At 42.9% G+C, this 27,345-nt stretch overlaps 6 protein-coding genes across 8 annotated transcripts in view; 2 read left to right on the top strand and 4 right to left on the bottom strand.

Annotated features, from left to right (window-relative positions):
* The window catches only part of LOC118423065 (C2 domain-containing protein 3-like), a 40,480-nt gene extending 35,119 nt beyond the window's left edge, over positions 1–5,361 (bottom strand). Inside the window, exons 1-10 of one of the 2 annotated variants that reach the window (XM_035830972.1) lie at positions 5,109–5,361; positions 4,495–4,669; positions 4,108–4,205; positions 3,472–3,580; positions 3,128–3,204; positions 2,709–2,875; positions 2,057–2,318; positions 1,409–1,598; positions 1,046–1,170; positions 537–679 (exon numbers count right to left, since the gene is read on the bottom strand). In XM_035830972.1, the coding sequence (XP_035686865.1) occupies positions 537–679; positions 1,046–1,170; positions 1,409–1,598; positions 2,057–2,318; positions 2,709–2,875; positions 3,128–3,204; positions 3,472–3,580; positions 4,108–4,205; positions 4,495–4,669; positions 5,109–5,154 (1,392 nt within the window). In that variant the 5' untranslated portion in view covers positions 5,155–5,361. The remainder of the gene's footprint in view (positions 1–536; positions 680–1,045; positions 1,171–1,408; positions 1,599–2,056; positions 2,319–2,708; positions 2,876–3,127; positions 3,205–3,471; positions 3,581–4,107; positions 4,206–4,494; positions 4,670–5,108) is intronic. The other variant, XM_035830973.1, reaches the window with a different exon arrangement.
* A 138-nt stretch (positions 5,362–5,499) lies between these two features.
* Positions 5,500–9,297, top strand: LOC118423127 (probable small nuclear ribonucleoprotein Sm D2). Its single transcript, XM_035831133.1, has 3 exons — positions 5,500–5,714; positions 7,969–8,071; positions 8,514–9,297. The coding sequence occupies exons 1-3, from the start codon at positions 5,645–5,647 to the stop codon at positions 8,689–8,691; spliced, it is 351 nt and encodes a 116-aa protein (XP_035687026.1). The 5' UTR covers positions 5,500–5,644; the 3' UTR covers positions 8,692–9,297.
* Positions 9,298–11,037: 1,740 nt separating this feature from the next.
* LOC118423046 (tripartite motif-containing protein 2-like) lies at positions 11,038–12,291 on the bottom strand. The gene has a single exon (XM_035830941.1). It carries the CDS (start codon positions 12,289–12,291, stop codon positions 11,038–11,040), a length of 1,254 nt encoding a protein of 417 aa, XP_035686834.1.
* A 1,219-nt stretch (positions 12,292–13,510) lies between these two features.
* LOC118423094 lies at positions 13,511–19,606 on the bottom strand. Its single transcript, XM_035831080.1, has 4 exons — positions 17,878–19,606; positions 16,029–16,369; positions 15,203–15,671; positions 13,511–14,727 (listed from the first exon to the last, which is right to left on the bottom strand). The coding sequence occupies exons 1-4, from the start codon at positions 18,253–18,255 to the stop codon at positions 14,551–14,553; spliced, it is 1,365 nt and encodes a 454-aa protein (XP_035686973.1). The 5' UTR covers positions 18,256–19,606; the 3' UTR covers positions 13,511–14,550.
* A 523-nt stretch (positions 19,607–20,129) lies between these two features.
* On the bottom strand, positions 20,130–24,637 carry LOC118423097 (uncharacterized protein DDB_G0292642-like). The gene is made up of 4 exons (XM_035831087.1): positions 24,450–24,637; positions 22,246–22,826; positions 21,357–21,831; positions 20,130–20,918 (listed from the first exon to the last, which is right to left on the bottom strand). The coding sequence occupies exons 1-4, from the start codon at positions 24,522–24,524 to the stop codon at positions 20,787–20,789; spliced, it is 1,263 nt and encodes a 420-aa protein (XP_035686980.1). The 5' UTR covers positions 24,525–24,637; the 3' UTR covers positions 20,130–20,786.
* A 484-nt stretch (positions 24,638–25,121) lies between these two features.
* LOC118423124 (ubiquitin-conjugating enzyme E2 D4-like) overlaps positions 25,122–27,345 on the top strand; it is a 3,515-nt gene continuing 1,291 nt past the window's right edge. Inside the window, exons 1-4 of one of the 2 annotated variants that reach the window (XM_035831129.1) lie at positions 25,122–25,280; positions 26,130–26,254; positions 26,587–26,617; positions 26,993–27,020. In XM_035831129.1, coding sequence (XP_035687022.1) covers positions 25,258–25,280; positions 26,130–26,254; positions 26,587–26,617; positions 26,993–27,020 — 207 coding nt within the window. In that variant the 5' untranslated portion in view covers positions 25,122–25,257. Of the gene's footprint in view, positions 25,281–25,453; positions 25,498–26,129; positions 26,255–26,586; positions 26,618–26,992; positions 27,021–27,345 lie in introns of those variants that run through there. The other variant, XM_035831128.1, reaches the window with a different exon arrangement.

Here is a 27,345-nt window from a genome sequence, read left to right as displayed (position 1 = left end):
TTCATCATCATCATTTAACTATAATTTTAACTAATCATCTGTTGGTGAGATAGCATATCAGCATCAACATGTGGCTTATTTGCAATACAAACTATTAAGTGGAGTCCTGGTACCCCCCCATGCAGAGCCTTTTCACATGGGCACGACAAAGTACGTATATACAAAGTGATTTAGGAAGGTACCGGCTTCATCACGTTAGAAAGCAATAATGAAAATGTGTAAAATCAGCATAATTCCTTTTCAAGTATCGATATATTCCCCATGTGGAGCCCCAATTAACATAACCAATCAATCATAATATTTTTGACAGTTATGCACGGTTTACACACAAACAACAGTACAAAAAAATTCATGACTGTCCCCTGTATAATGGTGCGGTCCAAAAAGTGGTCGGTTATTCTAATAACTGACCACTTTTGAGGTTACGGCCTGATAACCCATGGGAAATGGGGGCCTCTGATTGGCCAACTCCATCTGGCTATATGATAATAATATGTAAATAGACTTGATCATTCAGAACAGTAAATCTGCTTTACCACTCCTGTATAGAACAGGTCCCTCAGCAGGCTCTCATCATGTATGGGGTCACCAGGGTCACTGTTATCAGTATCGAAGGAGATGCTGGAACCAGGAGAGTCATCCAAAACCTTCAGGGCACTGATGTCTGGCAAGTTGTCACCTGCAGGTAGAATTATTAATGCTAGACTTATAATATTCTACTAATGACTATGGGATTGATATTCAATTTGGTACTTTTTTAATTGGGTAGGAAAAATATCATTTTAGACGGTAGGTTTGTTTGTTTATCTTTGAACCCTTATTCATTCATGAGAAGTCCAAATCTGACTGCAGGCCTCTTTTCATTTAGGTCATGAGGGAGGAGGTAAGGGCCATACAAATATAACAAAGATATGGATTACATGATTAAAGTACTGACAAATCTATAAACAAGGAGAGACATATCTGGGTAAATTTAGTGTCCATTTATTTTGGCTATTCCTGTTAAAGTAGTGAACAGAATGTGAGAGAGTACCACATGACATACCAAACACCAGATCCACAGCCCTTCCCTCAATGTCTTCATCATCAGAATCAGCTGTTGTGGAAATCTTCCCATCTTTTTCCGCCCGTAGTATCTGCTTGAGGAGCTGTCCAGCTGTTGTATCTCTTCTGAGCAGGGAGGTAATTGTTTAAAAAAACATTTTTCTGGGCATGTAAGGCATGAGTAACCTAATCCATTTGTATCACCTACAGTAAAAAAACAGTATCTATATTGTGAATTGTTAGTTATTTTGACAAATATTATGGTAAGACTAAAGTCTGGAAAAAGCTGCAAAAGCTGCAAAACTTCTCTTTAAGGAAAAAGACTTCCATCCATGCGCATCATCTCCCATACTTCAAATCTTACCTGTCTACTCCAGGCATAAGGTTTCCGCCAGCTCTTTCATGGTCTCTAACACTGTCTGGTATGTGTTGCTTTTCTTGCTTGTTGTTGCTGATGAGGTCCACCTCTGTCTGTACCTGTGCCTTGACCATGGCATCTCTCAGCCTGGTGCCGCGATCAAGCAGCTCTGAGATCAGGTCTCCAGGAATGGGGGCTAGGGTACAAAAACAGACATTTTCACACTTGAACCATAATGCTTCTGTATCATAATTGGCAAAAAGACATGCAATATTCATGTGAAAAACTATCAAAGTTGTAAGCCTTGTAATCTAATGCCAATGTGCTGCCTGCCTAGCAGCAATTCTTAGGCCAAACAACCTCCAGGTTTGTTCTATTATGGAAGACAATGTGAAGAAAGATGGCATCCAAACAGATAACAACCAGCTTTTACCTTTTTGCAACTCCATACATGTACGTACACAGTTTCAAAAGAATAATTCTAAAATGTATCTTTTTCTCACCTGCCTTAACTTTCTCTTAATCTTATACACTTGGTAGAATTTGACTTGACGACTAGAAACAATTACTATCTTATGAAGTATTCTTACAAGACCCTGCACATTAATTATCAGTGGAAAAGTTAAGGACATGCTGCCTAGCATTCTGTCATACCTTTGATACTGCTATCATCCACTTTGGAGCCATCACTGAGAGATGTCCCACTCACAGACTCCCCTCTCCTTGGCCTAGCCTCTCCCAATGTCTCCTGTAACGCTGTGTTACCATCTCTATCATAACCAGAGCTGCTGGGGCCGGTCTGACTGGGATGTTTCCTGTACAACTGTGAGTCTACTCCTCTGGGTGTGCGCACATCATCACTGGAGCTGTGTGCTGAGCGAGCGATGTCAGAGGGTAGGGTGGCTGATCTGACATGCTGCAATGTAAACAGATGACAAGGACATTCATGTTCAAGTTGTGTGAAAATGAAAGCTGGCACAGGCAGTGGTGGAGACTGATAGTGATAAAGGACAAAGCATTGGTTTTCACAATCTTAGGCTTTAGTCTAACAGAGCAATAAACATGTTATATATGTACAGTACACAGGCTTACAAAGTTGAATTTATGGGTCTCTTGCCAAGACCTTTTTGCCTGTACCAAATGTTCCCAACACAAAAGACTAGGTTATAACTTTTGACTTGTCCTTTATGCCAGACCAGTAAAATTCTGTGTTCCTTGGACTTTTGAGACAAGGCTTTCCAAGTAACAATCTTCAACAGTATCTCTAACAAAAAATTCAACAGAAAATTAAAACAAAAATACTCACTCCGACTGCAGGAGAGGTAAAGGGGTCATCACTAGATCCAGCTAGGACAGACTTTGGGATGGGCTGAGGGGCAGTGGAGGGTCGATGTGTGCCTGACAGCTGTCCTGGGTCCAGGCTATCCACACTCATGTCTGTGGTGGGGACGGATCCTGAGCTATCATATGTGGCTGTAAGAAATACAGAAATGTAGGGAATAATGTTAATGTTGAATGAAAACATTTCTGTCTATCGAATTGCTATAACTAAAGTATAAGTAATGCTATCAAAACTTTTAGAAGTCATAGAAGGTACATCACTAAAACACAAGGAATCAAGAATGAATTATCTTAAAAACTCCAAATCAGTAAGTATCTATGATATATCTATCCTTGACTCTCAATAATCTTGACCAAATCAGCTCCTGTGTTACTGTTTCCTACCTAATAGAGACTCCAGAATGAGAGACACATGAAGTTCTCCAATCTTGGCAGGCTCTGGTGAATACACAGAAAAGAACCTGAAAAGGCCAAAACATGTTGCATGGTTAATTATGTATCTACAGGTCTATCTACTAAATGCAGGGATATAAGAACGTAATGTGAGCATTTCAAGCAAAACAGAGCCATATCTTACTTAGCAGTTAGCACACTGGGCAGGAAGTTTACCCACTTGTAATAACCACATACTACATCATAAGTGATGCAACATCTTCTTTCTTTAAAGTTTTACAATTATCATAAATCATAACAATGTCTAATACAAAACGTAAGGAAACCAAACATACCCATTGATGGGCCTGTTGGGTCCCAGCTGTCCTATCTGGTTGATTTGTGCACGTCCAACAGGCACCTGGTCAGAGCCGCTGAGGACTTCTAACACCATTGATGCCATATGTAAGTATTGTTAGGGAATACAATTGCCAGTTATGACCAATGATTCGTAACTTCATATAACAGGAGAAGTATACAGTCATATACAGAGGTACATGTATAACTATTGTACTGTTTCAATGTCGAAGTAGCACTGAATGTAAGACAGAAACCTTCGCATGTTGGGAAAAAATTGGGAATGCATGGGAGAGGTAATTAATTAGGTACAATGACAACACAATCAGAATGGTACACACAAGGTCTCATGGTAGTCCGTATTTAAAATGTGTCACTTGCCCCCTACATTACCCATTGCATAGTTCCATTACCAGGGCTATGGCCTATCACTCACTCATTCACTAACTCTTAACCTCACTCACTCACTCACTCACACTGACTCGTTCACTCAGTCAGTCCCTTACTACTTTAAACTTGATAGCAGACTGTCAGATCTATATGTTCTGTGGGTTAACACTGTCAATATTGATCAATCATTTTATATCAACCAGAATGTCCATAAACAGAATAAGAACCTAACATTAAAAGGATATCATTGAGGTAAGCTGAGAACTGCTTGGGTCCACATCTGATGGGATATCTGCAGGTAGACTTCACAATGTCCTTCTTTGGGTTCTTCACATCAAGAGGCCTGTTCAAAAGGCAAAATGATTAAGAAATAGCAAGTCACAGCAATTTTCTAAAACTCAGTCAATCACTATGCTATTTATAAACATGGGACTCATTGCAACCAATGACCAAGAAATGTAGGGGCGGGGCACCCTCAATAGCCAGCTTTAAACAACATTTACACTGTTAGTTACAGCTACCATAGATGTGCAAAGGTGTGTCAAGTTTTCAGTCCATCAGGGTAATACAACCAGCTGATGCTGAAGACAGGCGTTACTCCATATAGAAATATCACCAAATCAGATGTTTACCTGAAAATATTGCCATCTGTTTGTTCTCCCCACCACTTGAGCCTGACATATCCCACCTCTGGAGGGGTTGGTACAGTCCAGATGACTTTACTGACAGTCACTTTCAGTAAACATCGGACCTGACCATCCACTAACGGGGGGAGGCTGGTGGATGGAGAGATGTCATCACTGTGCACTGTCAGTCATTGGAAGAAACAAGAACATGTTAACACTATAACAGAATAATCTGACTAAACTAACCAACTGCATGCATGCATTTAGGGAAGATAAACTTATTCATTTGTGAATACTGTGACAAGTGATACAAAATTTATCATCTGCATCTGCATGGGATACCCCCAAATGACCCCGCGAGGGGCAAAAGTAGGGGGGGGAGCTGAGGCTCCCGGGTCCCATGGAAACCTTTGTACCAAGATGTGCAGTAAAGCACACTACCTTACCTTACACCTTATGATTTTCAAAACCTCTTGCCGTCTTGGATCATAGAACAACAAACAACATTGACATCTCATAGTATGGAACTTGTTGTTCATTTTTTCATACTTCTCTGGTCTTCAAAAGTGTATAGGCTGTCGGAATTTGAGGGTTGTTTTTGCGTAACAATACAAACTCACCTTTCCTTTTGGTGCCCTTTCCCGACTTGGTCCTCTTCTTTGGCATTGTGAACACAGTTTAAGTCCCAAATAGCCTCCTGTTTGTGTTTTATTAGCAGTTTTCATGACGATCGTTTGTAAAAGCCGCCAAATGTTTGGCCGCCATATTTATTTCGTCTGGGAATTCGAAGTCTCGCGAGAGCGATGTTTTGGGAAGATCACAAAGCGCCTCCAAAATTAGCTGATGATAGAATCACTGGTGAGACACTAAAATATTACAAAATTTTGTGATAAAAATTCACCAATATATAGAGTAATACAGAAAATATTCATTCTCTCAAATGAACTACACTTTAAAGGCCTTCAGGTGAACTATTTACTACATTAACCAACACAAAACTTGAGATGCCTATGCGATCTTGACAGGTTAGGGCATGCTGGGAACAAGTGACGCGCGCGTCACGTTGATCTGAATTTTTGCTCAGTATCACAACATTTCTCCTTAACTGGAGGGAATATTTACAAGTTTTTGGCAGCTAGAACATTGTTGATCAACGATGTCGAAGCCCAAGAGTGAGATGACTCCGGAGGAGCTGGCCCAGAGGGAACAGGAAGAGTTCAACACAGGTGGGAAATACGCGAGGTGGGGAGGGGGGCGAACGTGCATGCTCTGCTGGGAGTCGGAAACAAAGCACGATTTGAAACAAAAAACCATACAGGTGTGGACCGCCTTATGCTTCATATATACACACAGAAGCCAGGGCAATGTGTGCGTAGGACCACTTGTTTTGTTTTATGACCTTGGCTTATAACAGGTTATAAAACATAAAGATAAATGCCCTTTCACAGAGATCAGAACACATGTCCAGCAATAGGAATTCTAGCCTAGTAGCATAATGTGTCAAAGGTAAAGGCCCCAAAAAGGAAAATAAAACCAGTCTACGTGTTGTTATGCAAATCTATTTAAATAGTCGAGACAAGGACTGTTTTTTTTTTCGGGGCCTTTACTCTCATGTCCCTAATAAACATACCTTCCGGAATAAACATACCCCCCGGACAAATCCTCAATATCTAATAAACATACCCCCCGGAATAAACATACCCCCCGGAAAATTACCAAATTGACAAGTATTTAACTGTGTCCATACTACTTCTGTCCAAAGAAAAGAAGATGATAAGCAGGTAGGTTCTTTTTATTTATTTATGCCTAAGAACCACATCAGTTGTATAAATAATGAGCTGAAGAACTATAACAGATATCTTGTTCGAATTATGATATTTTCTCCATTTTGTAATAAAAGGTACAGTGAAACCTGCCTTATGAGTAACCTGAGTATAGGGGCCACTTGGCCATTTCGGTCAGTTTTCGTCGGTCCGTTGGATTTTTTACCTAATCATTAAGAAATAGTCTATAGCGGTCACCTGTCGAATGCGGTCGCGGCCAGACGATTTTCGGTCCGGCCGCTATGCCAACACTGCCGATAGCGGTCACCGGCGCGGCTCGACTGGCGGGGTTCACTTTTTTCAATTTCTGCACTACATCAACAAAATGTAGGCTCAAATTAGACGATTTACGAAGGAAACGTTGAATAAAGAAACATTATACAAAATTATGTGATTTTATGCGAAGTTTTCCCACCAAAGTGGTGTTGAATTCACGCGGCGTTTTTTTCTCGTCTCAGACTCTTTGCACTCTACATCGTCATATCTGTGCAAACTGGAAGACCATATGGACAGATTTTACAAATAGACCGTCCGTTCATGTATCTGATGTTTTAGGTTCTTGAAATGCATGTACGCTGTCCCAATTTTCGTATTCCGCGGGACAAAAATGGAAATCTCCGTCTCCGGTAATTTTCCAAGATGGCGTCAGCAGCAGATAAACAAGGTCACTAGGGGTCAGTGGGCGACTCCATTTTTCCAAGGTAAAATGTCGCAAAAAGAATTCTCATGTGTAGCATGAAATACAGTGATTACGGTATAAAAACGATTAAAATCTATTACATGAAACTTTTTTATGTGAAACCTAGACTAAGGCTGATTTTTGCCGGAGAAATAAGCCTACATACAGACAGTTTATTTCGACGTGACCTTCTCGGCATAATGGCACATGCATCTACAGAGGAAAGTGTTTGTGGCGGTTTGAAGCTTAGAAATGATTATGAACTTGCTGTTTTTACCGACGAATTCCTGCCGTTTTGGAGAATATGCGGCGTCAAAACTCATATCACAAGGGAAACGAACTTATAGTTGTTATTTTTACGTCCAGTATTTATTATGTGAACGAATCACTCTTCCGCCTCGCTGACGAAAGAGCATGGCACCACAAGACCGGAAATTTATCGTGCAAGGTGCTGGTTTACGATGTAAACAGAGACTGTAAAGTTATTTATGTAAAAATTGTATTTCAAAACGTCAGTGCGGTGTCTTATTTTCCCCCAAGAACAACATTTACTTCGTAGCGTCATAGCGAGATGGAACGAAATCACTGAAAGTGTACCGCGTACGCGGGTCAAAACGCGGGGAAATCCGCGCTGTTTCGCCCGACAAATAGTGAATTTTGAGCAAAAAAATATGGGCAGAAACCCCAAAAACTTCAATTCTTTGAGGGTCCTAGCTTAGCAAATCCCCAATTTTCAGAAAAAAATAAACGTACCGTCCAAAATAAGAACGTACCGGGTGGATTGTGAGGCTGAAAAAAATAAACGTCCCGGTACGTTTATTAGGGACATGAGAGTACCTACATGTATGACATATTACCCAGAATTCCTATCATCACACGTGTTCTGATGTCTGGTAGATGGCTTATTGTATAAGAATATCCTGATACAAATGTACAAATGTATTTCTTGATTAACGTGTAAATCCCGACCTCCAACAGGCCCCCTCTCGGTGCTGACCCAGTCTGTGAAGAACAACACTCAGGTCCTTATCAACTGCAGGAACAACAAGAAACTTCTGGCCAGAGTCAAGGCATTTGACAGGTACAGTCTTGTTGCTTAGCTCATTTGTTCACACCTCATCATAACGACTAAAATCAGTTTTTGAGAGACATTCCACATGGGATGATCAAAAAGTATTATAATCTTTTACTTTTAATTGTAAATCATGTAACAGTGAAGCAGTGAGTGATATGCAAAATGCAGGTGGCAGACAAAAATATAAATAAATTAAATCTACATGTTTGTGATGATTAATTTCATATGCTGATTAAATATGAATATCATTTAAGTAGTAATCTAATCTGCTAACATCATGTTACCTGTCAGTCATGTAATACCCTCGGCCTGGATGTAAACAAAAGTGGTGATCTCTCATAATTACACAGTTGTGCTTTCCTTCATACTGCTTCCTGATCTAAGTGCTGTATAGCTTGTGTGAATACTTCTGCACACAAAACAATCTGTTGTTTTCCTTTCTCCACAGACACTGCAACATGGTCCTAGAGAACGTAAAAGAGATGTGGACAGAGGTGCCAAAGACGGGAAAAGGCAAGAAGAAGTCCAAACCCATTAACAAGGATCGCTACATCTCCAAGATGTTCCTACGAGGCGACTCCGTCATCCTGGTGCTCCGCAACCCACTTGCAACTGCCGCAAAATGAGGACTGGAGCTTCTTTTGTACTTTTCTGTAGACATCAACCCTTCATTTTGTATTGTACGATTTATGTGTGCTCCAAAACGTTTCGGTGAACTGTCAAACTAAAACTAATCTTTCCAGCAAACTAGAGGGCTGTATCAGTTGTTAATGTTTTCAGATAGGATTTTGTGGTAGTTGAACTGGACTACCCTGTCTCTGGCAGATCCTTGATGTACTGCATGGAGTCCCTATCCCACTATTGACTGTACAGCTTGATAGTCTTTCAGAAGGGAGGTGGAAGATTTAGTTCGGCCTAGGAACTTTCAGTTTATCTGGTTATTAAAGTAAAACTATGATACTTTTAGTCATGGAAAGCCCCAAGATTGTACTACACTTCTGGATCATACTGATAGTTGATAGGGGTACATAATGAGACAGCATTGCTCTGTAGGATAGTACTTGGTCCTATTTTTATGTCTTAAACCTTTTGTTATTGCCATTCTTCATGAGAATGTTCAAATGTAAAAGAAGTGGTACCATTGTCAGCCACACATGTCTAAGTTGAGAGCTGGAGAACATTTTTGTTATTGCTGTCCAGCTCCCAAATAAAGAACATTCCTGCATTGTGAATTTGTGATGGTCATTGGGGGTGTTATGTACATAATGGAGAAGAGTTTGTGTGTTTCTGAGTACGAGTATTTGTCTACATGTGTGTGTGTTGGGATGGGCCATCAAGAATGAGAAGGTGGCTGTGTTGGTTGGGAGTTAGTAGTGGGTGTGCTTTAATGTCTGCCATGAATGACAGGTCATCTCGGAAAAACTTTGTCTAATGTACCTCTCCAATTTGAAATTGTATGCATGATGATAATGTGGGACAGAGGGAACAAAATGAAAAAAAAATTGCTGCCACTTTTAACTCTGGCTGAGACCTCTGCTTGGAAGTTGAAGAGTAGCAAATACATGTAACATGGATAATATCTGCACAGTCTGGGTAATGCAAACTCTGCTGTCCTTGACTGTAACTTGACCGGCTGGCGGATGTTGAGCAGGTGATAAGCTCACTTTAATCAGGCTAATATGCACTCAATTAACGGGGAAGTTTCAATCTTGGGATGGGGATAGCAAAAATCGCAGGAAGCAGTGGAATTTGTTGCAGATTTTTATACAGTATCCACATCTCCTTTACCTTATTCTTTAAAATATATTAATGATTTCCCACAATAAATAATGCTAAGTACACAAACTGCTCAGCTGATATAGTCCTAAGGTTACATCTATCAAAAAGCACATAGCAACCGGAATGCATCAGATACCGTGGCTGCTGTGTTTGTGGACAGTGTAACAAAATTAGGTCGTTTGTAGGCAATCAGATGGTTTTATTGGCGCCTGTTTAGTGCAGTGTGCAAACATAATATACTAGTACATGTATGTGGTAGTAACGACTGCACCGGCCACATAGTGATACTCTGAAACATAACAACATTTAGTGCACAAGATACAGAGTACTGGTATTATGAGCTCTACACGGACAAGTGACTTTCTCCCAGTAACGTGATTATAGGACCGCTCTGCAAAGTGGAATTTGTTTGAAGTTCCTTTCCCTCCGCAGCTTACGGTTGCTATAGAGCGTGGGAATAACGCCTTAAGACCACAAATCCAGTCTTAAGACATGATTATCACTTGGAATAACAGATTACTGTGTTTGTGCACCTGCCAAAATTAGACCTGATGGCGGTTTGTAAATTTGACCATGTGCTGAGCAGCTGAAGTACTACATCGAAAAGACAATATCCAAGTCTCGAATATACGTAGATAGGTTCTTCTTAATCAAGTTCCAAAGTTATGGACAGCATTGTAAGACTTCCCATGGGCTGGCGTTGCTGCCATTTTACTTGCCCTGGGGTGACAGAAATGCAACATGAATAGAGAAACTTTTTGCTCTTTTAATGTTTATGAGAGACTACCCTGCAATATTAGCAATGATACGTGCATTTTACTGACCATGTTGTGAGCATGAAAAACTCGTCATGAATGATTTTGGGTTTGCGTGCGTCTTTGAAAAATTGTTTCAGCAAAGACTTACTGTTTCACAATCCAACACTAAACGTCACTCTTAAGCGTCCCAATTTCCGGTTCACACACCTGTGAAGTCGTTAAGCTGTAAACTACAAGTTACGTGTGCTTTCAGAACAAGAACACAGTGTGAAGCGAAGATTTAAAATCAGGCGTGGCAGAGGTTCGTAATCATTGGATCTGCAATAGTATTCAATAGTGATAGCCTCGGGAAACGATGGATATCAGTATACATTGACTGAACAAAAGCAAGATTATTAGTTACTACTAATATAGTGATAAGGCGATGGATTGGTTTTAGTCTAAGTCCACATCTTCTCTGTCAGTAATTTCTTGACAGGAGTCGGAGACAAAATGGTTGGCGGATCTTTCTCTAGACGAAGCGTTGTAGAAAAGGTGGTCCAATGATGTGGTGGTTGTGCCCAGGCCCGTGCCGATAAGGGTCACGGAATGCCGATCGCTATCGGTCAAAGCGAACCTACCGTCGGGCACGAGCGCGACGTCCTCCGGGGAGCGCACCCCGTCTGCCTCGGTGGCCACGTACCGTCCAAACCCGTACCCCTTCCTACAATCGAAAAGTTGAACACGTTTGTTACCATGGTCCGCGACAATAACGTTACCAGTCCGGTCTAAGCACACTCCACGGGGGTGCTCAAGGCCTCCTACCCGAGCCCCTCGTGCCCCTATCCGCTTTATGAGGACGCCATTCTCAATATCAAAAACTTTCACACAGTGTTCTCTCCAGTCGGACACCACAGCGTTTCCCTTGTCTACTGCAACATGGTACGGTAACGGATACTTGAAGTCAACATAAGATCCATAAGGGTTCGCGCAACCGTAGAAGTATAACATGTTCATGAGCACCCCGTTTTCCCCGCGGAAGACTTTCACACATTCCCTGTCGGTAACAAATATCGTGTCCGTCTTCGGGTCCACCGCAATGCCGCACGGTCTGTGCAGGATGCCCTTGCCGAACTGTCCGACGTAGTGGCCGCTCTTCCTGAAGACGTTGACGACACTTTCCTCGGCGTCGGTGACGAGGATGCCGTGGTGAAACACCGCTATGCCCCACGGGTCTGACCTGGTGTTGCCCCTGCCCGTGAGAAACCGTCGGATGAACTCTCCTTCCGGACTGAACACCTGGATCTGCTCGCTCCCCGCATCGACGACGTAGATCTGGCCGGAGCTCGTCACCGCCACTCCCCGCGGCCGCTTCAGCTGACCCTCCGCACTTCCCCAGTGTCCGAAGCGGACAGGTTTCACTTCTGCCTCAGAATTTCGCGAATAAGCAACACGCAGAGGTTTCAGCACTTTGGAGAACGACGCCGTCCTGTTCTTGGTGCCAGGGTCGCTTGGCAGCGGTGACTTTCCCTGCTTTCCACCTGTCCTTTGTTGTGTGCTTCGTTTCACAAGAAACACTCGATCGTCCACAACCCGCGGTAGTTTAACGCCGGTAACTCTGTAAGCGGGATCGGCGTCCTGGCGTCTTCTGTCGCCCATCCCGACCACAGGTAGCGTCAGCTGTGGCGCAGCGAGCCCAGCCTGTGCCATAGCCACTTCCCTGTTCCAGCTATTTACCAATGTACCGTAACCGTTGGGAACGCCTCAGGCAGCCTCACCTAGGCGACCTGTGTCACCAATCGATGTACACGTGACGGTTGATCACAGTCACAGTGTTTTTGGTTGTTCATCGAAAACACTGGCTGCCTCACAGAAGAGCAATCGTGTCCGACGACCAAAGGTTTATCACGGCCCATATAAAACTAAAACAAATCGCCACTCCGTGACTTCGTCTATGGTCCATAAATATTGCCAATGGTATCCTGTCCCCCTCTCTATTCACCCAGACATCTCCGCCGTATGGCGCATTGAGCAAACACGCATATCTTTCACCATTGCCTGTCACACCGGCTACGGACTACAGACTTTGAATTCTCTGTTTCCCTCCAGACGTAACGCAGGCAACTAGTCTCCAGCCAGGTCTAGTCCGTAGTAACACCGTTAAGTTAGGTGAGCGGGGAAACAAAAACGCGGGCGGAGGTGGGGAGTATGTAAGCTGTCCTTTGTCCTTTGTGACGTTTGGATTTTGGCGTTAAGGCCACTAAGCTGCTTTAGGGCCCATGACCTCAGGTGAGCTGAAGATGCCCCAGGTGCTGGGTACGGACCGTTTCATAAATGGAGGGATCACGAAATTGCCGTGTATATAAGCGCTCTCAGTTTTGTTAACAATCCCCATTCATCTGGACGACGTTTGGATCCTACACCTTCTGTCTAGTTTGTTTGTGTGTTCCTGACACATGTCCTGGCGACGCAACCACATAGCCTACAGACATTGGCACTCTTCCAAGGTCTTTTTATACAGATCAGAAATAAAGACAGACCAACACCGAGTATGTTAACAAGTTCACTCCATCAGCAGTACAATAGGGCATGTTGACACTTTGATACTATCGCAAATTATTACCCAGTCAGAGCTTACAGCTCGCGAAGAACTGTGCACACAGGCTTAATTGAATAGCACACACGTCAAACAAAACGCCCGATCGTGATTTTAAGGTTCTCTTTCTCTGAGTGCATTTTGTGTGTTTCTTGATCCTCCCGCAGGCGTGGGTATTCTGGTCGGATGGGGATCACCCAGGAACGCACGGGTGAAATTACGTCGCCGAAAATTGTTCAGTAATCGTAGCCTGTAGATCCTCTTGTAAACAAGTCGCACCCTTAAGTAAAGCAAAGCGAAAAACAATGAGCTACGTTCACACAAATGTTAGAGCACTCATGTATTTGTTTATGTGATACACTAGGGGGACCGTGTCAAAAGTTCTGTTGACACAAATTTGTCTCGGGACGAAAAGGGTCGTAACTTTGTTTCGTGGTAACATAGGGACGGAAAGACACGATGGCTTCAAGCGCTATATTACGTCGACGAAAAAATATGACTAACAGTGGTTGTTCAAAAATTGGTGAATAAAACTCGCAACGGAAATTAATAGAATACACCGGCGCGGCACTGCATGAGACTGGACAGCCTGATTGCTGACTGGTGAGAAGACAAGTATAATCGCACTTTTCGTGTATCAACATACATAGATACCCAGACGCGTGGAGCTAGCATCTTTCAAGGACTTCTCTTAGCAGTCGATTTAAGACGGGGGTTCTTGATATCCTCAAATAATGAGATCGGGAACTGACAGAAATGAAGGGCGGGAACAGTTGTAGTTATCAACCAAGTTTTGCCATGGCTTTATTCTTTTCGAGGGCACTTCATCCAGATGTCATCAGGTGTCAGTTACTCGAAAATACACAGATCGTTCTATGTTCTCAGGGAAGGAGAATGGAGGACAACAGAAGCGATATAAACTGAACAAAAGAAATAAATCTGAAACGAAAAACAACAGTGGCTGTAACTGTGATGAGTTCAATAAGCTGGTGCCGCCTAGCGACCAGCAACAAAACTCCAGCCGTCGTATAGAATAGCCCTGTCCCTGGTGCTGAAATCAACCACTGACTTGACCTGATAGTAACTTAGTCTGTTTACGCAGAGCGTATCTTGATCAAACCGGAGGAGGTCTGAGACTAGCCTTCCCCTGCAGTGTCCACGCCTAAGTTTTCACTTGTCCTGTCTCCCCGTCGCGTTCCCATGCCTCTATCAACACTCCATCAATCATTTCCACACTCGGCGCAGTCCCACTCTCCTCCCCTGTTGTCGACCATCCACTCTCATCTCTCCTTGTCGACAGCCCAGCCATGGCTTGTCCTGTCCCTATCTCCTCCCTCCTTGTCGGCCGTCCAGCCCTCGCTTGTCCCGTCCCTCTAGCCTTCCCCAGTTGACGGCCGCCCAGCCCTCGCTTGCACAGTACCTCCCATGGACGGGATGGTTTTCTGCACAACGGCGACCTCACAACGGCTGTTGAACGTGCCGCACTGGTATTTTCCTCTGACAGCAGGCTCCAAGCAGATGAAGCAGAACTTCTGGCCACACATGCAGGTCTGGGTACAGTGGAATAAGAGACATAGAATATACTATTAATCTGTACAAAAGACACCGAACATTCAGGCTTTTAAAAGACATTACAACACTGAAGGCGTGTTGTGGATGAACAAGGTGTTGAATCTATGTGACATATCTATAGGACAGCGTTATGTCAAATGTACCGTGGAGGTAACGGATAGCGAGTAACATATATATGTGATAGAGTAACTTATAAGAATTATGTTCCAATACAACTAGCCTCCTTTGCAGACACTTTCGGAGCGACGGCGTTCATTTTTTGGGGAGCTCTGATTCGCGATTTTTCAACAAGAGCTAACATTCTCTATGCCGGGAAAGGAGTTTTACGGCACCACAACACTAGCCCATGCTGAAAACCGCGAATTAGCGCTCCCTCAAGAAATAAAGGCCGTCGCTCCCCGAAGTCTGTGAAGGAGGCTACAGTATGACTTAAGTAACATCACAATAGCGTACCATGTGCTTGCAGGCCTTGTCGTACTTGATGAGTATGCCGCACGCCACGCAGGCCCTGATGGAAGGGCAGTTCGCCACTCCCACGATGGACCGCTGCTTGCACTTGCGGAGTATCCTCAGACGCTTGTCTTCCGATCTACAGTCGCGATTGCCGCAGTCGTCGGCACCTCTCCCATCGAATTCACGCAGGCAGTACCAGCAGAAATGTATCGAACAGTTTGAGCACACCACGCGCTTGCCGTACTTGCTGATCCGCTCGCAATAGGACTGACAGCTGGGGCACCGCTGGATTCCCATAGATGGCATACCCTCAAATAGGTAGTTTTCGGAGATGGCGAATTCACAATCCTGCCTCTGTTTCAAGGTAAGTCCGGCGTGGCGACGGACCTCCCGAAAAGTCCATTCCTTCCCACAATGCTCTCTTGTTGTTTTACTGATGTGAGGGCACTGGAAGATGTACTTCCCAGCTCTGAAACGTTGATAGCAAAGTGATCAGCAAAGGTATCAATGCTCGAGAAAAAAAGTAGTTGATGCTTTAGAGTAAAATCACAAGTACTGAACTAAATTACATACAGACTCAGCGTTTGTGCACGTTGAGTTATTCATTCATAATGGATTACACACGTACAGACGTAATCAATCTTGATGGGATGCCGGAGATATTATCTACACTTCACTCATTATGACATTGCTTAACTTAGCTATAGACCTTCTTGGTCCTACCAATAAGCGCCTTCCGCACGCAGAACGTCTGCGAAAGGTGGTAGCATTTTACATGTAACATATACCAATTATTGGTTGACAATTGTTTATAATAAATGTTTACCTTAGAGCATCACGGCAGTAGGTGTAGAGCTTATCTTTTGTGATGGTGTGCCCACAGGACATCCTGAGGGGGGAAGTGTCGGGGTCACCGTCCCCACTGGTCATGCTAGGGGCGTCGAAATCGGTATTCTCCTCCGGTGTATTCTGTGAGACATCAGCGTTGCTGCCACCCTGCAGCCGCAGGACGACAAACAGAACAGACTGGTTCTGTATGTTGTAGTGGGACAGGCGGTACCCGTGGCCGTACTCCAGCTGCTTGGTGGTGTACAGGACGCGCTGCGCGTCGGGCGGGATCCCGTTCCTCCGGCTGATCTTGCGGATGAGTTCGTCCACTGTGGCATCCTGCATGAACAGACACTAATACAGTCAATCGTGTACACGGGTCCCACTAGCCTGGGTACCATCCGATTTCTACCGGGGCTCCTTACACTCGCTACCCTGAAAAAAAGTAGAAGTCCCGGTAGAAATCGGATGGTACCCAGGCTAGGGTCCCATGGGTTTGAACAACTTCAGTAATGTGTCCCTCTTTTGCTATATTCAAGAGTCACGATAAAGCTGATTCTAAGAATAACCCTAAATTTCCCTAATGTAGTTTGTGTTTCCTTTTTACTACTAGAATTAGTAGTATAAACTCCAATTCTAACTCATACGCATGCATGATTACCAAAGTTATGGAAATTTCTCGCTGTATTGTTACATATATTGATCGCCCATATTCCTATCTTTTGTTTAATTGATTTGAATTGTTCTACAATGTAAGTTGATAAAGGGTGGCCTTTACATAAACAAAAGCTTCCGGTCTCCCTTTCAGTGTTATAAACATGCATCTCATTTGTATGTATTTAGTATTTTAAGGGCAAATAAACAACAACAATTACAACAATGTAATTATCCATTTATTAATGTCCTGTATAATTTATTATTTTCAATTCTTGTATAAGTGGCGGCGCTAATATAAGTTGAATGTAACTTGAGTCCGCCGTCACTTTGTCCTCGTCCGTTTATTTCTATTTTGTATCTAAATAAAAAAAACAATTTGGACATTTTTACCGTATTGTAATGCAGTGCCAAAGTCTACCACAAAAATAGCTATCTTTTCTGTTCTATCTTAATGCAGAATCTATAACAAAGACAGACGTAAACTGCCTGAAAAGAAACAACCAGCAGCCAGAACAAATGAATCACCCCTCTGTTTCGAAGTACGAGCGATCGCTATGCTGTCACGGCGACGCAGATATTCATTTACATTTTAACCAGTAATTTGATCTACTACTTTGAATATCAATTTTTAATCCAATTTACCGACGTCCTGGTAGGAACCAGTCGTCCATTACCCCGGATATAAACAACAACAGCGATCGCTCGTATACAGGCTTTTCATTGCGCCATGTTGGACTACAGTGTACGTCTGTTAACCAAACGAAGATGCTACTGCTAATACCCGCCAACATGGTCGTCGGATGATTCAAATTATAATTAGTATGACATTAAATCAAAAGCTTGTATTAGTCCCATTTTTAGAAATTAGACTCATTTTGCACTCAGACCACCTTTCCGCCAAAATTCTTTCGCTAACTCTATCCTGGTTGGTCCGACGTCTTCGGAATATTTAGGTCAATCCTTGATGTAATGAGATTTGGCGGGAAACACTGCTAGACAGATTTGAGGGTTATGATGTAAATTTTCTACGATCCTGCAGCTGGTTAACATTCTGCAGATGGATGCTGGTCCCACCCTGAAGGCTGCAGCTGGGTTTAAGTATTGTCGACGAACCCCAATGGAACCCCAAAACAAACAACGTATCAGTCTACGTAATCAATAACATTAGGAATATAAGAGTTCATAAATACCTTATGGATGTTTATAGTAGTTGTTTTTCCCTCAAGACCCACGACGAAAACCTGCCACATTCGGTTGCCACCGCCCCCACCAGACTCCTCACTGCTCCCATCGTTCGGCACATGTTCCTCGTCTTGTGGCCCATGTTCCTCGTCCTGCGGCGAATGTTCCCCGTCTTGTGACGCATGATTCCCGTCTTGAGGCCCATGATCCCCGTCTTGAGGTCCATGGTCCTCGTCTGGCGGCGAAAGGTCGTGCAGCACATGTTCCTCGTTTTGCGGCGAATGACCCCCTTGCTGAGGCGCATGGTCTCCTCGCGGCGACACTTCATGGTCCCGTTGTTGCGGAACATGGTCTCCAGTGCCCTCACCATCCATATCTTCCTCCATGGCGCAACTGAGGAAGGGAAATCCAAGAACAAGATGAAGTTCTCAGACCACTAGCTCGGTCCCGGTGTTGTGACTTGTGGTAGAAGAGGCAGTCCAAATTACATTAAATCTGCAGGTGTGCACAGGGAGATACCAAGGGCACAGAGAAAAGGGAGTCAGACCTAGGCCATGTGTTCAGAAAATCAGCTGTTAACTTGGTTTCGGCAACAGATCTAGGCCACGTTCAGAAAACAAGCTTAAAACTTAGTCTTGACGACAATTGTCGATGGAAATGTTGCACATCCCAATGTCATCCACACTGTAATTGTAATGGCAGTAGCGTCCGACAACTTTCCTCGGATCTATAGCACATACTCCCGTTTGTAATTCGATTTATGTTGGCGGAGTTCGTAGTCAATACGCAGCTGGTTTGCTACACCAAAGGGCGGTTATAACAGGTTTCCAAATAAATATACACAATTTTATTATATAAGTTTGTTAGTACAATAGTACAATCTACTGATTGTAAGATTCAATGTTGTATTGTTTTTTTACTCGCTAATTGTGCTTTGGAGATTTCTAGGCTTATTCAATTATTGTAGAGGATTTAATTATGTTGTTACAATCTATTTGATGGTAAAAATATCTAACGTTGTGTGTCGTATTCAATCTGCCACTTCACAGAGTCTTTGAGCCACAAGCATTTTTTTCGTCACTTACTTTCTTCCCACGCACTTAAGCGCCATCTAGCGAGACGAAACAAAACAACATCCGTCAATGACATACCTGTCCCTGGTGCTGAAAGGGAAACCAATGAATGACGTGCACCAGTCCACTGAGAGCCAGTTTGTACTGCACACTGCAATCATGCTCCTAGCTTCCCTATTACTCTCCGGTATAAGTAGTCCATATCGTGCCCCAAACAGTGACGGTTTTCAGGTTATACACTGGCTATTAGAATATGTATTACACATTTTATAATTAGTGCCTGTCCCCATGGCACGATAAACTCCCTTGCAGTCGTTGGTCGGATCGTTGGTCCGCAATTTTTAACGTTGGCCATGCTCTCTTGTGCCGGGAAAGGGAGTTTACTGAGGGAGTTTGCTGTGGAAGGGAGTTTGCCGTGATAGCGAGAAACTCCCTTTCCCGAAGACTGCAAGGGAGTCTAATGGCACGAGCAATAATGCAAACCCACTGCTTGGACACCTGGATCACATTCCATGGATCTATGGTACAGAGTTTGAATCCAGCGAGTCAGCCCTAGCTTGATACGTTATAAGAGATTGCATTCACAATTTTTGATGTTGAAGTCAGAAGTCCGAGCCTCTGCAACAGTCTCCGAACGGGACTGTTTTTGGGGGGACCTGGAGAGGGGCCACCAGTGCCAAAAGAGCTTCCCACACAAACACCACCCATCCCTCAGACATTCAGCTACCCACACAAACACCACCCATCCCTCACACATTCAGCTACCCACACAAACACCACCCATCCCTCAGACACCCACACAAACACCACCCATCCCTCAGACACCCACACAAACACCACCCATCCCTCAGACACCCACACAAACACCACCCATCCCTCAGACATTCAATGTCTGAGGGATGGGTGGTCTTTGTGTGGGCAGCTCTTTTGGCACTGGTCCGCGATTTTCAATGTTGTCTAGGAGGCTACAGAAGTCCCATGTACTAGGGAGCATCAAACCTCTGCATGTAAAGAACCCAAATCATTGATGGAGAAGAGCCGTGGTGACTCGGTGTGGTTGACTTTAACACATAAGCTGTAGCCACATTGTACTACATGTTCTTGCTAACAAAAAAGCATCATGCTTCAGCCTTGGCGTGCTTTAGCTTACCTAATACTGTATATAGTGCAATAAACATGCAACTGCAGACAGTATCTACCATTTAATAACAGGGAAAACAGGCATTAACAAGAACCAATACACTTCATAATGTTACCGGAACGACAAGGTCAACACAATTTAGGACTTAAGAGCAAACTGGGACAGGGTCCTTTTTTTGGTACAGCAGATGAAGAAACATTAGTTTTAAGTTTGAAATTAGTCAACAAGAGATCTATTTGCTAACTGATTTTCTCACTTCAGAATTCTTATGGTTTTCTTTCAATGGTAAAAGCAAATTTAACAACTCTAAATCACTATAAAACATAAATGTACTAGTACCAACAATACAGTGCAAAAATAAAAACTTATGAGGCAAATGCTACTGAAGAAATTTTCAGCTATTCTTTTTGGTATGTAACAAGGAGGCTAAAATCATTGATTGTTTGGACCCAAATTTTGAACTTAGGTTTTAATAGAAACATATATTTCCAATCAATTTTGGTAGATGAGAAGTCTCTCTGTAGATGAAGACATGTGGAACAATAACATACGAGAACTGTGTTTCTCGGTTTTTGATTAGGCTTTAAGGTTTAGGTTAGGTTTTTAGACATATATTTCCAATAAATTTTGGTAGATAAGAAGTCCCTCTTTGGATGAAGACATGTGGAACAATAACATAAGAGAACTGCGTTCCTCGGTCGTCTCAGTTATCCCCAGGGATGGTTGTCTGCACGGGGGCGACCACACACGGGCTGTTGTACGTGCCGCACTGGTAGCTCCCACTGACAGCAGGCTTCAGGCAGATGAAGCAGAACTTCTGGCCACAGATGCAGGCCTGCATATAGGAAACAAATTGGGCACAGAGTCAACTATGATAGGATGTTACACTCTAACTGTATGGACATTACAAAGTCATTAAATGTTCAGTATGATGCTGTGATTAAAGACATAATTCTAAACAAGGGAAGCCGCTAGGGGGCCCAAAATCTACTTGTTTCCAGCTTTCATCATACCCTATCAACTCACCAAGTATAAAAACCAATCCACCCAGCCATTCTTGAGTTTTCTTGTTCACAGACAGACAGACGCTAGTGAAAATTTAACCTCCATGAAATAGACATGTACAGATAGGTGTATTTTAGTACATATATGTACTGGTATTGTGTCTCTGTTAACCTGTATCATATCATTTTTCACAGTGGTATGCAGCCCTAATCCCTAGTGTATAGTTATAGTCAGACAACATAAATACTGTATTATAACAGTATAATACCATGTGCTTGCAGGCCCTGTCGTGTTCGATGAGCATGCCACACGTCAGGCAGGCCCTGATGGCGGGACAGTTTGACACGCCCACGATGCTCTTCTTCTTGCATTCGCGGAGGATCTTCAGACGCTTGTCCTCCCCGTTGCAGTCTGCGTTGTTGCACTTGTCGACCCTTCTCCCCACCCACTCGTGCAGGCAGTACCAGCAGAAGTGGAACTCCACCCCATCCGAGGCCGAACACAGCGGACACACCACACGCTTGTCTTTCTTGTCGACCCGCTCGCACATGGAGTGACACTTGGGGCATTCCTGGATGCCCATCCCCTTGCGGAGGTAGTTGTCGGAGATCTTGATCTCGAACTGCTTTTTCTCATCCAGGGTGAGGACGGCAAGGCGACGGACCTCCAGATATGACCACTCCTTCCCACAATACACTCCTGTTGGACTGATGTAGGGGCACTTGAAGACATACTTCCCAGCACTGAAATATAGACAGGAACACTGTTGAGCATGGGACAATGCCCATAAGATTACATCAAAAGCCACGCAAGTACTCACAGCTGCTCCCATGAGTGTGTCAACAAAGTTCTATCTGATTGGTGGATGGGGTGAAAAGACAGTTCATACTATTTATAGTTTGCTACATTACTGGAACCTAAACAACTCCACAAGTAGGGATGGGTGGGCAAAATTGCAAACTCATGTGCCCTGTTTTCAGTACACATTCACTTCAGCCACCTAGAAAAATCATGGCATATTGAACTAGAAATATATCATTAAAAAAAACAAAAAAAAGGGAAAACGAGCTGAAAGGAAAAAGCAGAGTCACTGCAAAGGCATCAAATTGCCAAAATTGTCTCTGAATGGTCAGACAGAATGCATGACAGCAGTTTACCTGAGGAGACTCTCGCAGTAGGTGGTGAGTGTCTCTGGGGTGATGGCATGTCCACAGGACATCTTGGCGCGGGGAGTGTTGGGGTCATCCTCCCAGCTGATCATGTCAGGAGCTTCGGTGGTCTCCACATCCTCGTCCAGGGTCTTCCGCGGAGGTGGTGTGTTGTCTCTAGTGTTGTTTTCCCCAGTGTTGTTACCTCCGGTGTTGTTGTCTCCAGTGTTGTTGCTTTCAGTGTTGTTTTCCCCAGTGTTGTTACTCCCAGTGTTGTTGCCTTCGGTGTTGTTGCATGTGGTGTTGTCACCACCAGCGTTGTTAATGTTACCTTCTGTGTTGTTGCCCCTTGTGTTGTTGGGTGCATCGACCATCTCCACATCCTCAACCAGCTGATTCTGTGGGGTACAACTGCCTCCAGGCAGCCGCAGGACGACAAATAGAGTGGAGTGATCCTGCATTTGGTAGTCGGAGAGATATTTCCCCTGGCCATACTCCAGCTGCTTTGTGGTGTACAATATACGCTGGGTCTCAGGCGGGATGTTGTTTTTCGCACTGATCTTCTTTATCAGTTCATCCACTGTGGCATCCTGTAAGAACAATGTGTATGTCTATAAGGCCAACTGTCATGACATCATAATGGCATTTTTATCCCAAACATATGGTGGCATTAAGTCCTATTCATCAACAGTTGCTCCCTGCAAGATTAATTTGACTCTACGCAGACTGTCACATCAATGAAAATCAACTTATAAATCACAAATGTAGCATGTCTAGAAAATGAGATATCTAAACTGAAAGTACCAATCCATAGAAACCTGCTTGGGAGCCCATTATTACTGCAAATGCAGAAACTTTTGAGGTTGTTTTGTGTTCGCATAAGCCGCTTCACCGCGAACTCATAACAACCGTGAATATTTCCCTACTGTATTCTAGTTGCGCCGTCTACGCCACCCCTAAATCATGTACGTACTATACATCGTAACAGCGTTGTTAATGATGAAATATGTTATGAACTTGCTATGATGAAGACACACGAATCCTTGCAAGACACAATTTTTTTAGTTCACATTCATTCATTTCTCTATTCTATGTACTGTATGGTTCAAAAGTAGTGCTGTGCATAGATACGGTTACATCACTCTTTCAGTGACAGTTGATCACACCAATAGTGTCAAAAGTGACTTCAGTAGTACAGTAGTGTAAATGCATTTAATTTCACGGTATGGCGCTGTTGTTGGATGTCCATCGTCACTTCGATGAAGACTTCAATGGCGTCTCTGGTGCGACCGTAGCCCGAAGGCCGAGGCGCATACTCGTCCACATCTACTATGGCGCTACTACGAACTCAAAACCACTTCGAACACTCCATTTTCCCGCAACCTCAAACTTAAATCCCCGCAAACTTTTATCGTAAATGCATTTAAAAATGAATTTAACGTTACAGTAATTTCTTCCTTTCCCAACACCTACCAACATATATGATGTATTATTGAGATCCACCCACGACTTTTTGAGTTATGCTGTTAAGAAACACACACACACACACACACACACACACACACACACACACACACACACACACAAACGCACCAGAAAACATCTTGATGTGATCATGGTAACTTGCTACAGCCATCACGTGTTACATCTGCTTGGAGATTATTTCCCAAGGTGCTTGGCCCTCTTGGCATTTCCGCTCAGCTCACTCAGTACCCGCTTCAGTTCGACCGTTTCAGTTCCCGTTTTATAATTTGGTATTTATAGGGGTAACGTAATAACTAGTTCAAATATGTTGTAAGCATGATAACTAGCCAAGAGAAACAAGTAAGAGATTTTTTCTTTGCTTTACGGTTTGCTGACTCAATCGGTCCGAGAATTTTGTAGGAATTTCAAACCGGCATAACAATTACCATCTGTGGCCACCTACGTAGCAAGATTTGGCGGGAAATCTGTTACTGTTTGCCAGGTTAGATTCAGAAGGTAAACGTTACATCTAGTTTTACTACAATCCTGGATCTAACATCACGAAAATATACGAGGATTTTAAAGTGACCAATGTTAAGTCAACTGCCTACAGGCTCCCAACGAGAAATGACACCCGGTTTGAACAGGCTCGTCCAGACTCGATCAAACCAAACTCGATCAAACTTCCACATAATATTTTGAAGTTGATAACGTTACGTTGTGATTTGAGATAAAGTAAATAGAGTTACCTTGTGGATTCTTATGATACTTGTTTTTCCCTCTAGTCCTCTGACGAAAATTTGCCAGATATCAGGACCATCCATGTCGCTGGTAAACGGGATGGAAAACTTGGGAAGTACGTCTTGCACTCTTGACAAATGGATGTGAACTGATCAGTGGAGCAGTGTTGTTGTGTAAGGGACTGTCCAATCGATATCAAATCTGGAGGGGTAACTCGAATATACCAAGAGTGAGGAGTCATGGGGGGAGACAACAATAACAAAATAAAAAAAAATATCATTACACCGTCAGATGATGGTCATTATAGCAAGCTTTATAAATTCGTATAAAGCTCATTAAAAATTTTCATTGAGTTATGTAACTTTTAATGAAAAAATTCTTCCCTAACCCCGCTAAAGTTAAATTGGCACACTCCCCACAACCCCATAGACGCAGCATTAACGGGCTTTCCCTATTCCAATAATCAGTTTCACATGTTGGAGCATGTTGGCGGGTTTCTGAGCGCGAGCCAATCCACTATTTGAAGAGGATAGGTTTTAAGATTCACTATTATATAAGATCGCAATAACAAATATCCAAAAGTATATGTTATTGAATTCTGCTCAATACTATGTACATGGATACGTTAAGACTATATTTAACTTTATTCCATTCATGAATTGCAAGAATAAATAATCGTTGTCATACATCCTCCCTAGCCAAAAGTATAAGTACCCATGTGGTCTTCACACGAAAACAAAAGCAGTTTGCAACTCCTCCTTTTCTTCCTAATTTGTTGAACTAAGGCGTTGCACGTTGAAGACAGGGCTTTGAGTGATGGAGAAGCAGTTCGCAACCAGGTTGGCTGAAGTTTGTTTTGCTGTTTATATTATCAATCTATTCATATTTGGTGAAAATAATAACGGAAGCACCAGTTGTGGAGTTACATCAAGGAGGTTAAAATCACTTGGTTACATCAAGGACTCCGGAGGTTTATAGGGCTTGGTTACATTTACCAATCAAGAGTGATAATGTGTAGAGTCTCAGCATGGTTTTAAAATCAATCAAGTTCACCCAGTGAGTAACGGTTACCTTCTGGACTCAAACTTCTGGAGTGTTGTTTCTTTCTGTTGAATAGAAGTTTCATTGAATACTTTTATGGCCCTTTGTATCCGGGGAACAGAGGGGTGTCTTCCGCCTTTGTCTTTTCAAAAGTGGCCGTGAATACATAACAACGACAACAACAATTCCGACATTTGCATTGATATGCGGATGCATAACGCAAGTCACTAAATCATTCATGCTGATGAAAGACGGTGCACTTTGTTATTAAAATCAAAATATGATCCAACTGTGTACTACACAGCAGGAACACATTGTATTGCAAAACAATGGTCTCTATTGAACCCTAAAGGCGTGAAAACAAAACCTTCTTGATGAAAAGGAGCAGAAACAAAGACAACAGAACTGTTTGTGAAGAGTAGAAACTTGCACTAGGCACTAGGAAAAATGTATTGTAACAGATTTTTTTTGGTATTGGAGCTTAGGATACTAATATTTTTCCAAAGCGAATATATCACACAGGCCTGGGCCAATGGTTGGGTAGTCATACCAGATGTTAGGACATACTGACTCTCCAAGCAGAGGTTTGGCTTTCCAGAACTTCAGACCAAAGAAAAGTTTTCATCTACCTGGCTGTAACGTTACAGGGTACAGAAGGAGCTTGCAGCCCTGAGGAAGTCCTGTCCTCTCGGTATCCAGGTGTCGCTGCCTTCAGACAACCTGCATGAGTGGGAGGCTGTCATCCCTGGACCTGAGGATTCTCTTTATAAAGGTCGGATTTCATATGTATTTAAAGAACAATAAAGTTGTATCAAACATGTGTTTAGAACTGTGTTCAGTTGTATGATAACACCAGTGTATGATTTCAAGTGTTTTTACAGTACTCAATCACTCATATACTTCAACTTGACCTGTTGCTCCTCTGTTGGGCAATCTGTATTAAGTGTGTGGGTGTTGGAATTATGTCTATGGACAGGTCAAAAGTCTTGCACAGTGCAACATTAAAGTTACAAGTTTAGTTTTGCTTATTTTGAAAATTAACATTATAAGCCTGATTGCATAGAAGATTTAAGACACTGACCAAAATTGTTCTTGCTTCGGCAGGTGGCAAGTTCAAGATCCGCCTGCTTCTTCCGTATCCTTTCATATCAGTGATGATAATACTGACCAGGACAGAAAAGAAGGATGATTGCTCTCATACACAATCATAAGCACTAGTCAGCATTAGGAATAACTTGTTTTGTTGTTACTTTGCCACATGGTATTTTGCGTTCTCATCAAAAACCTTCCATTTCCATTTAATTTTACAAGAAATACGGGAAACAGCAAAGTTGTAGCTTTCTTTGTTTTAGATTGGGTCACTGTTAAGTCAGTGATATCATGTCATTCTTTAGACTACAAGAAGTTTTACAACCTTTGTAAAGTAATGCACCGTTAAGATTTCTATACCTTATTATACCATATAATCTACAACATGTAATATGCTCATCTTCCTTGACTGGCCACCCAGTGAAAACTACCCCCTGGCACCTCCAGTTGTAAGTAATTTTCCTAAAATTTTGTTGTTTCATGTGGAAATCACAAACCAAAACGGATAACATTGCCACTTTTCTGTATAGTATGTGGGGAAGGACAACCTCAAGCCAACCGTTCACACTTATGCCACATCTTCAGAAAAGACGCTGGAGCTGCATGTTCCCCGCTTAGGAACTTAATTCGAACCAGCACAGTACAAACATGTTTCACCAAGTTTTCTACGATGACGAACATGCAACACCATCGCTCATCGCACAAATTTTTGATATGTCAAAATTTTCGGCATGAAGGTGGCCTTAACTGCTCACAAAATCGCTGGATACACCA

This window comes from Branchiostoma floridae, chromosome 9 (assembly GCF_000003815.2).
Source record: "Branchiostoma floridae strain S238N-H82 chromosome 9, Bfl_VNyyK, whole genome shotgun sequence".
Classification (NCBI taxonomy): domain Eukaryota; kingdom Metazoa; phylum Chordata; class Leptocardii; order Amphioxiformes; family Branchiostomatidae; genus Branchiostoma; species Branchiostoma floridae.
This window is presented reverse-complemented; position numbering and strand designations above follow the sequence as displayed.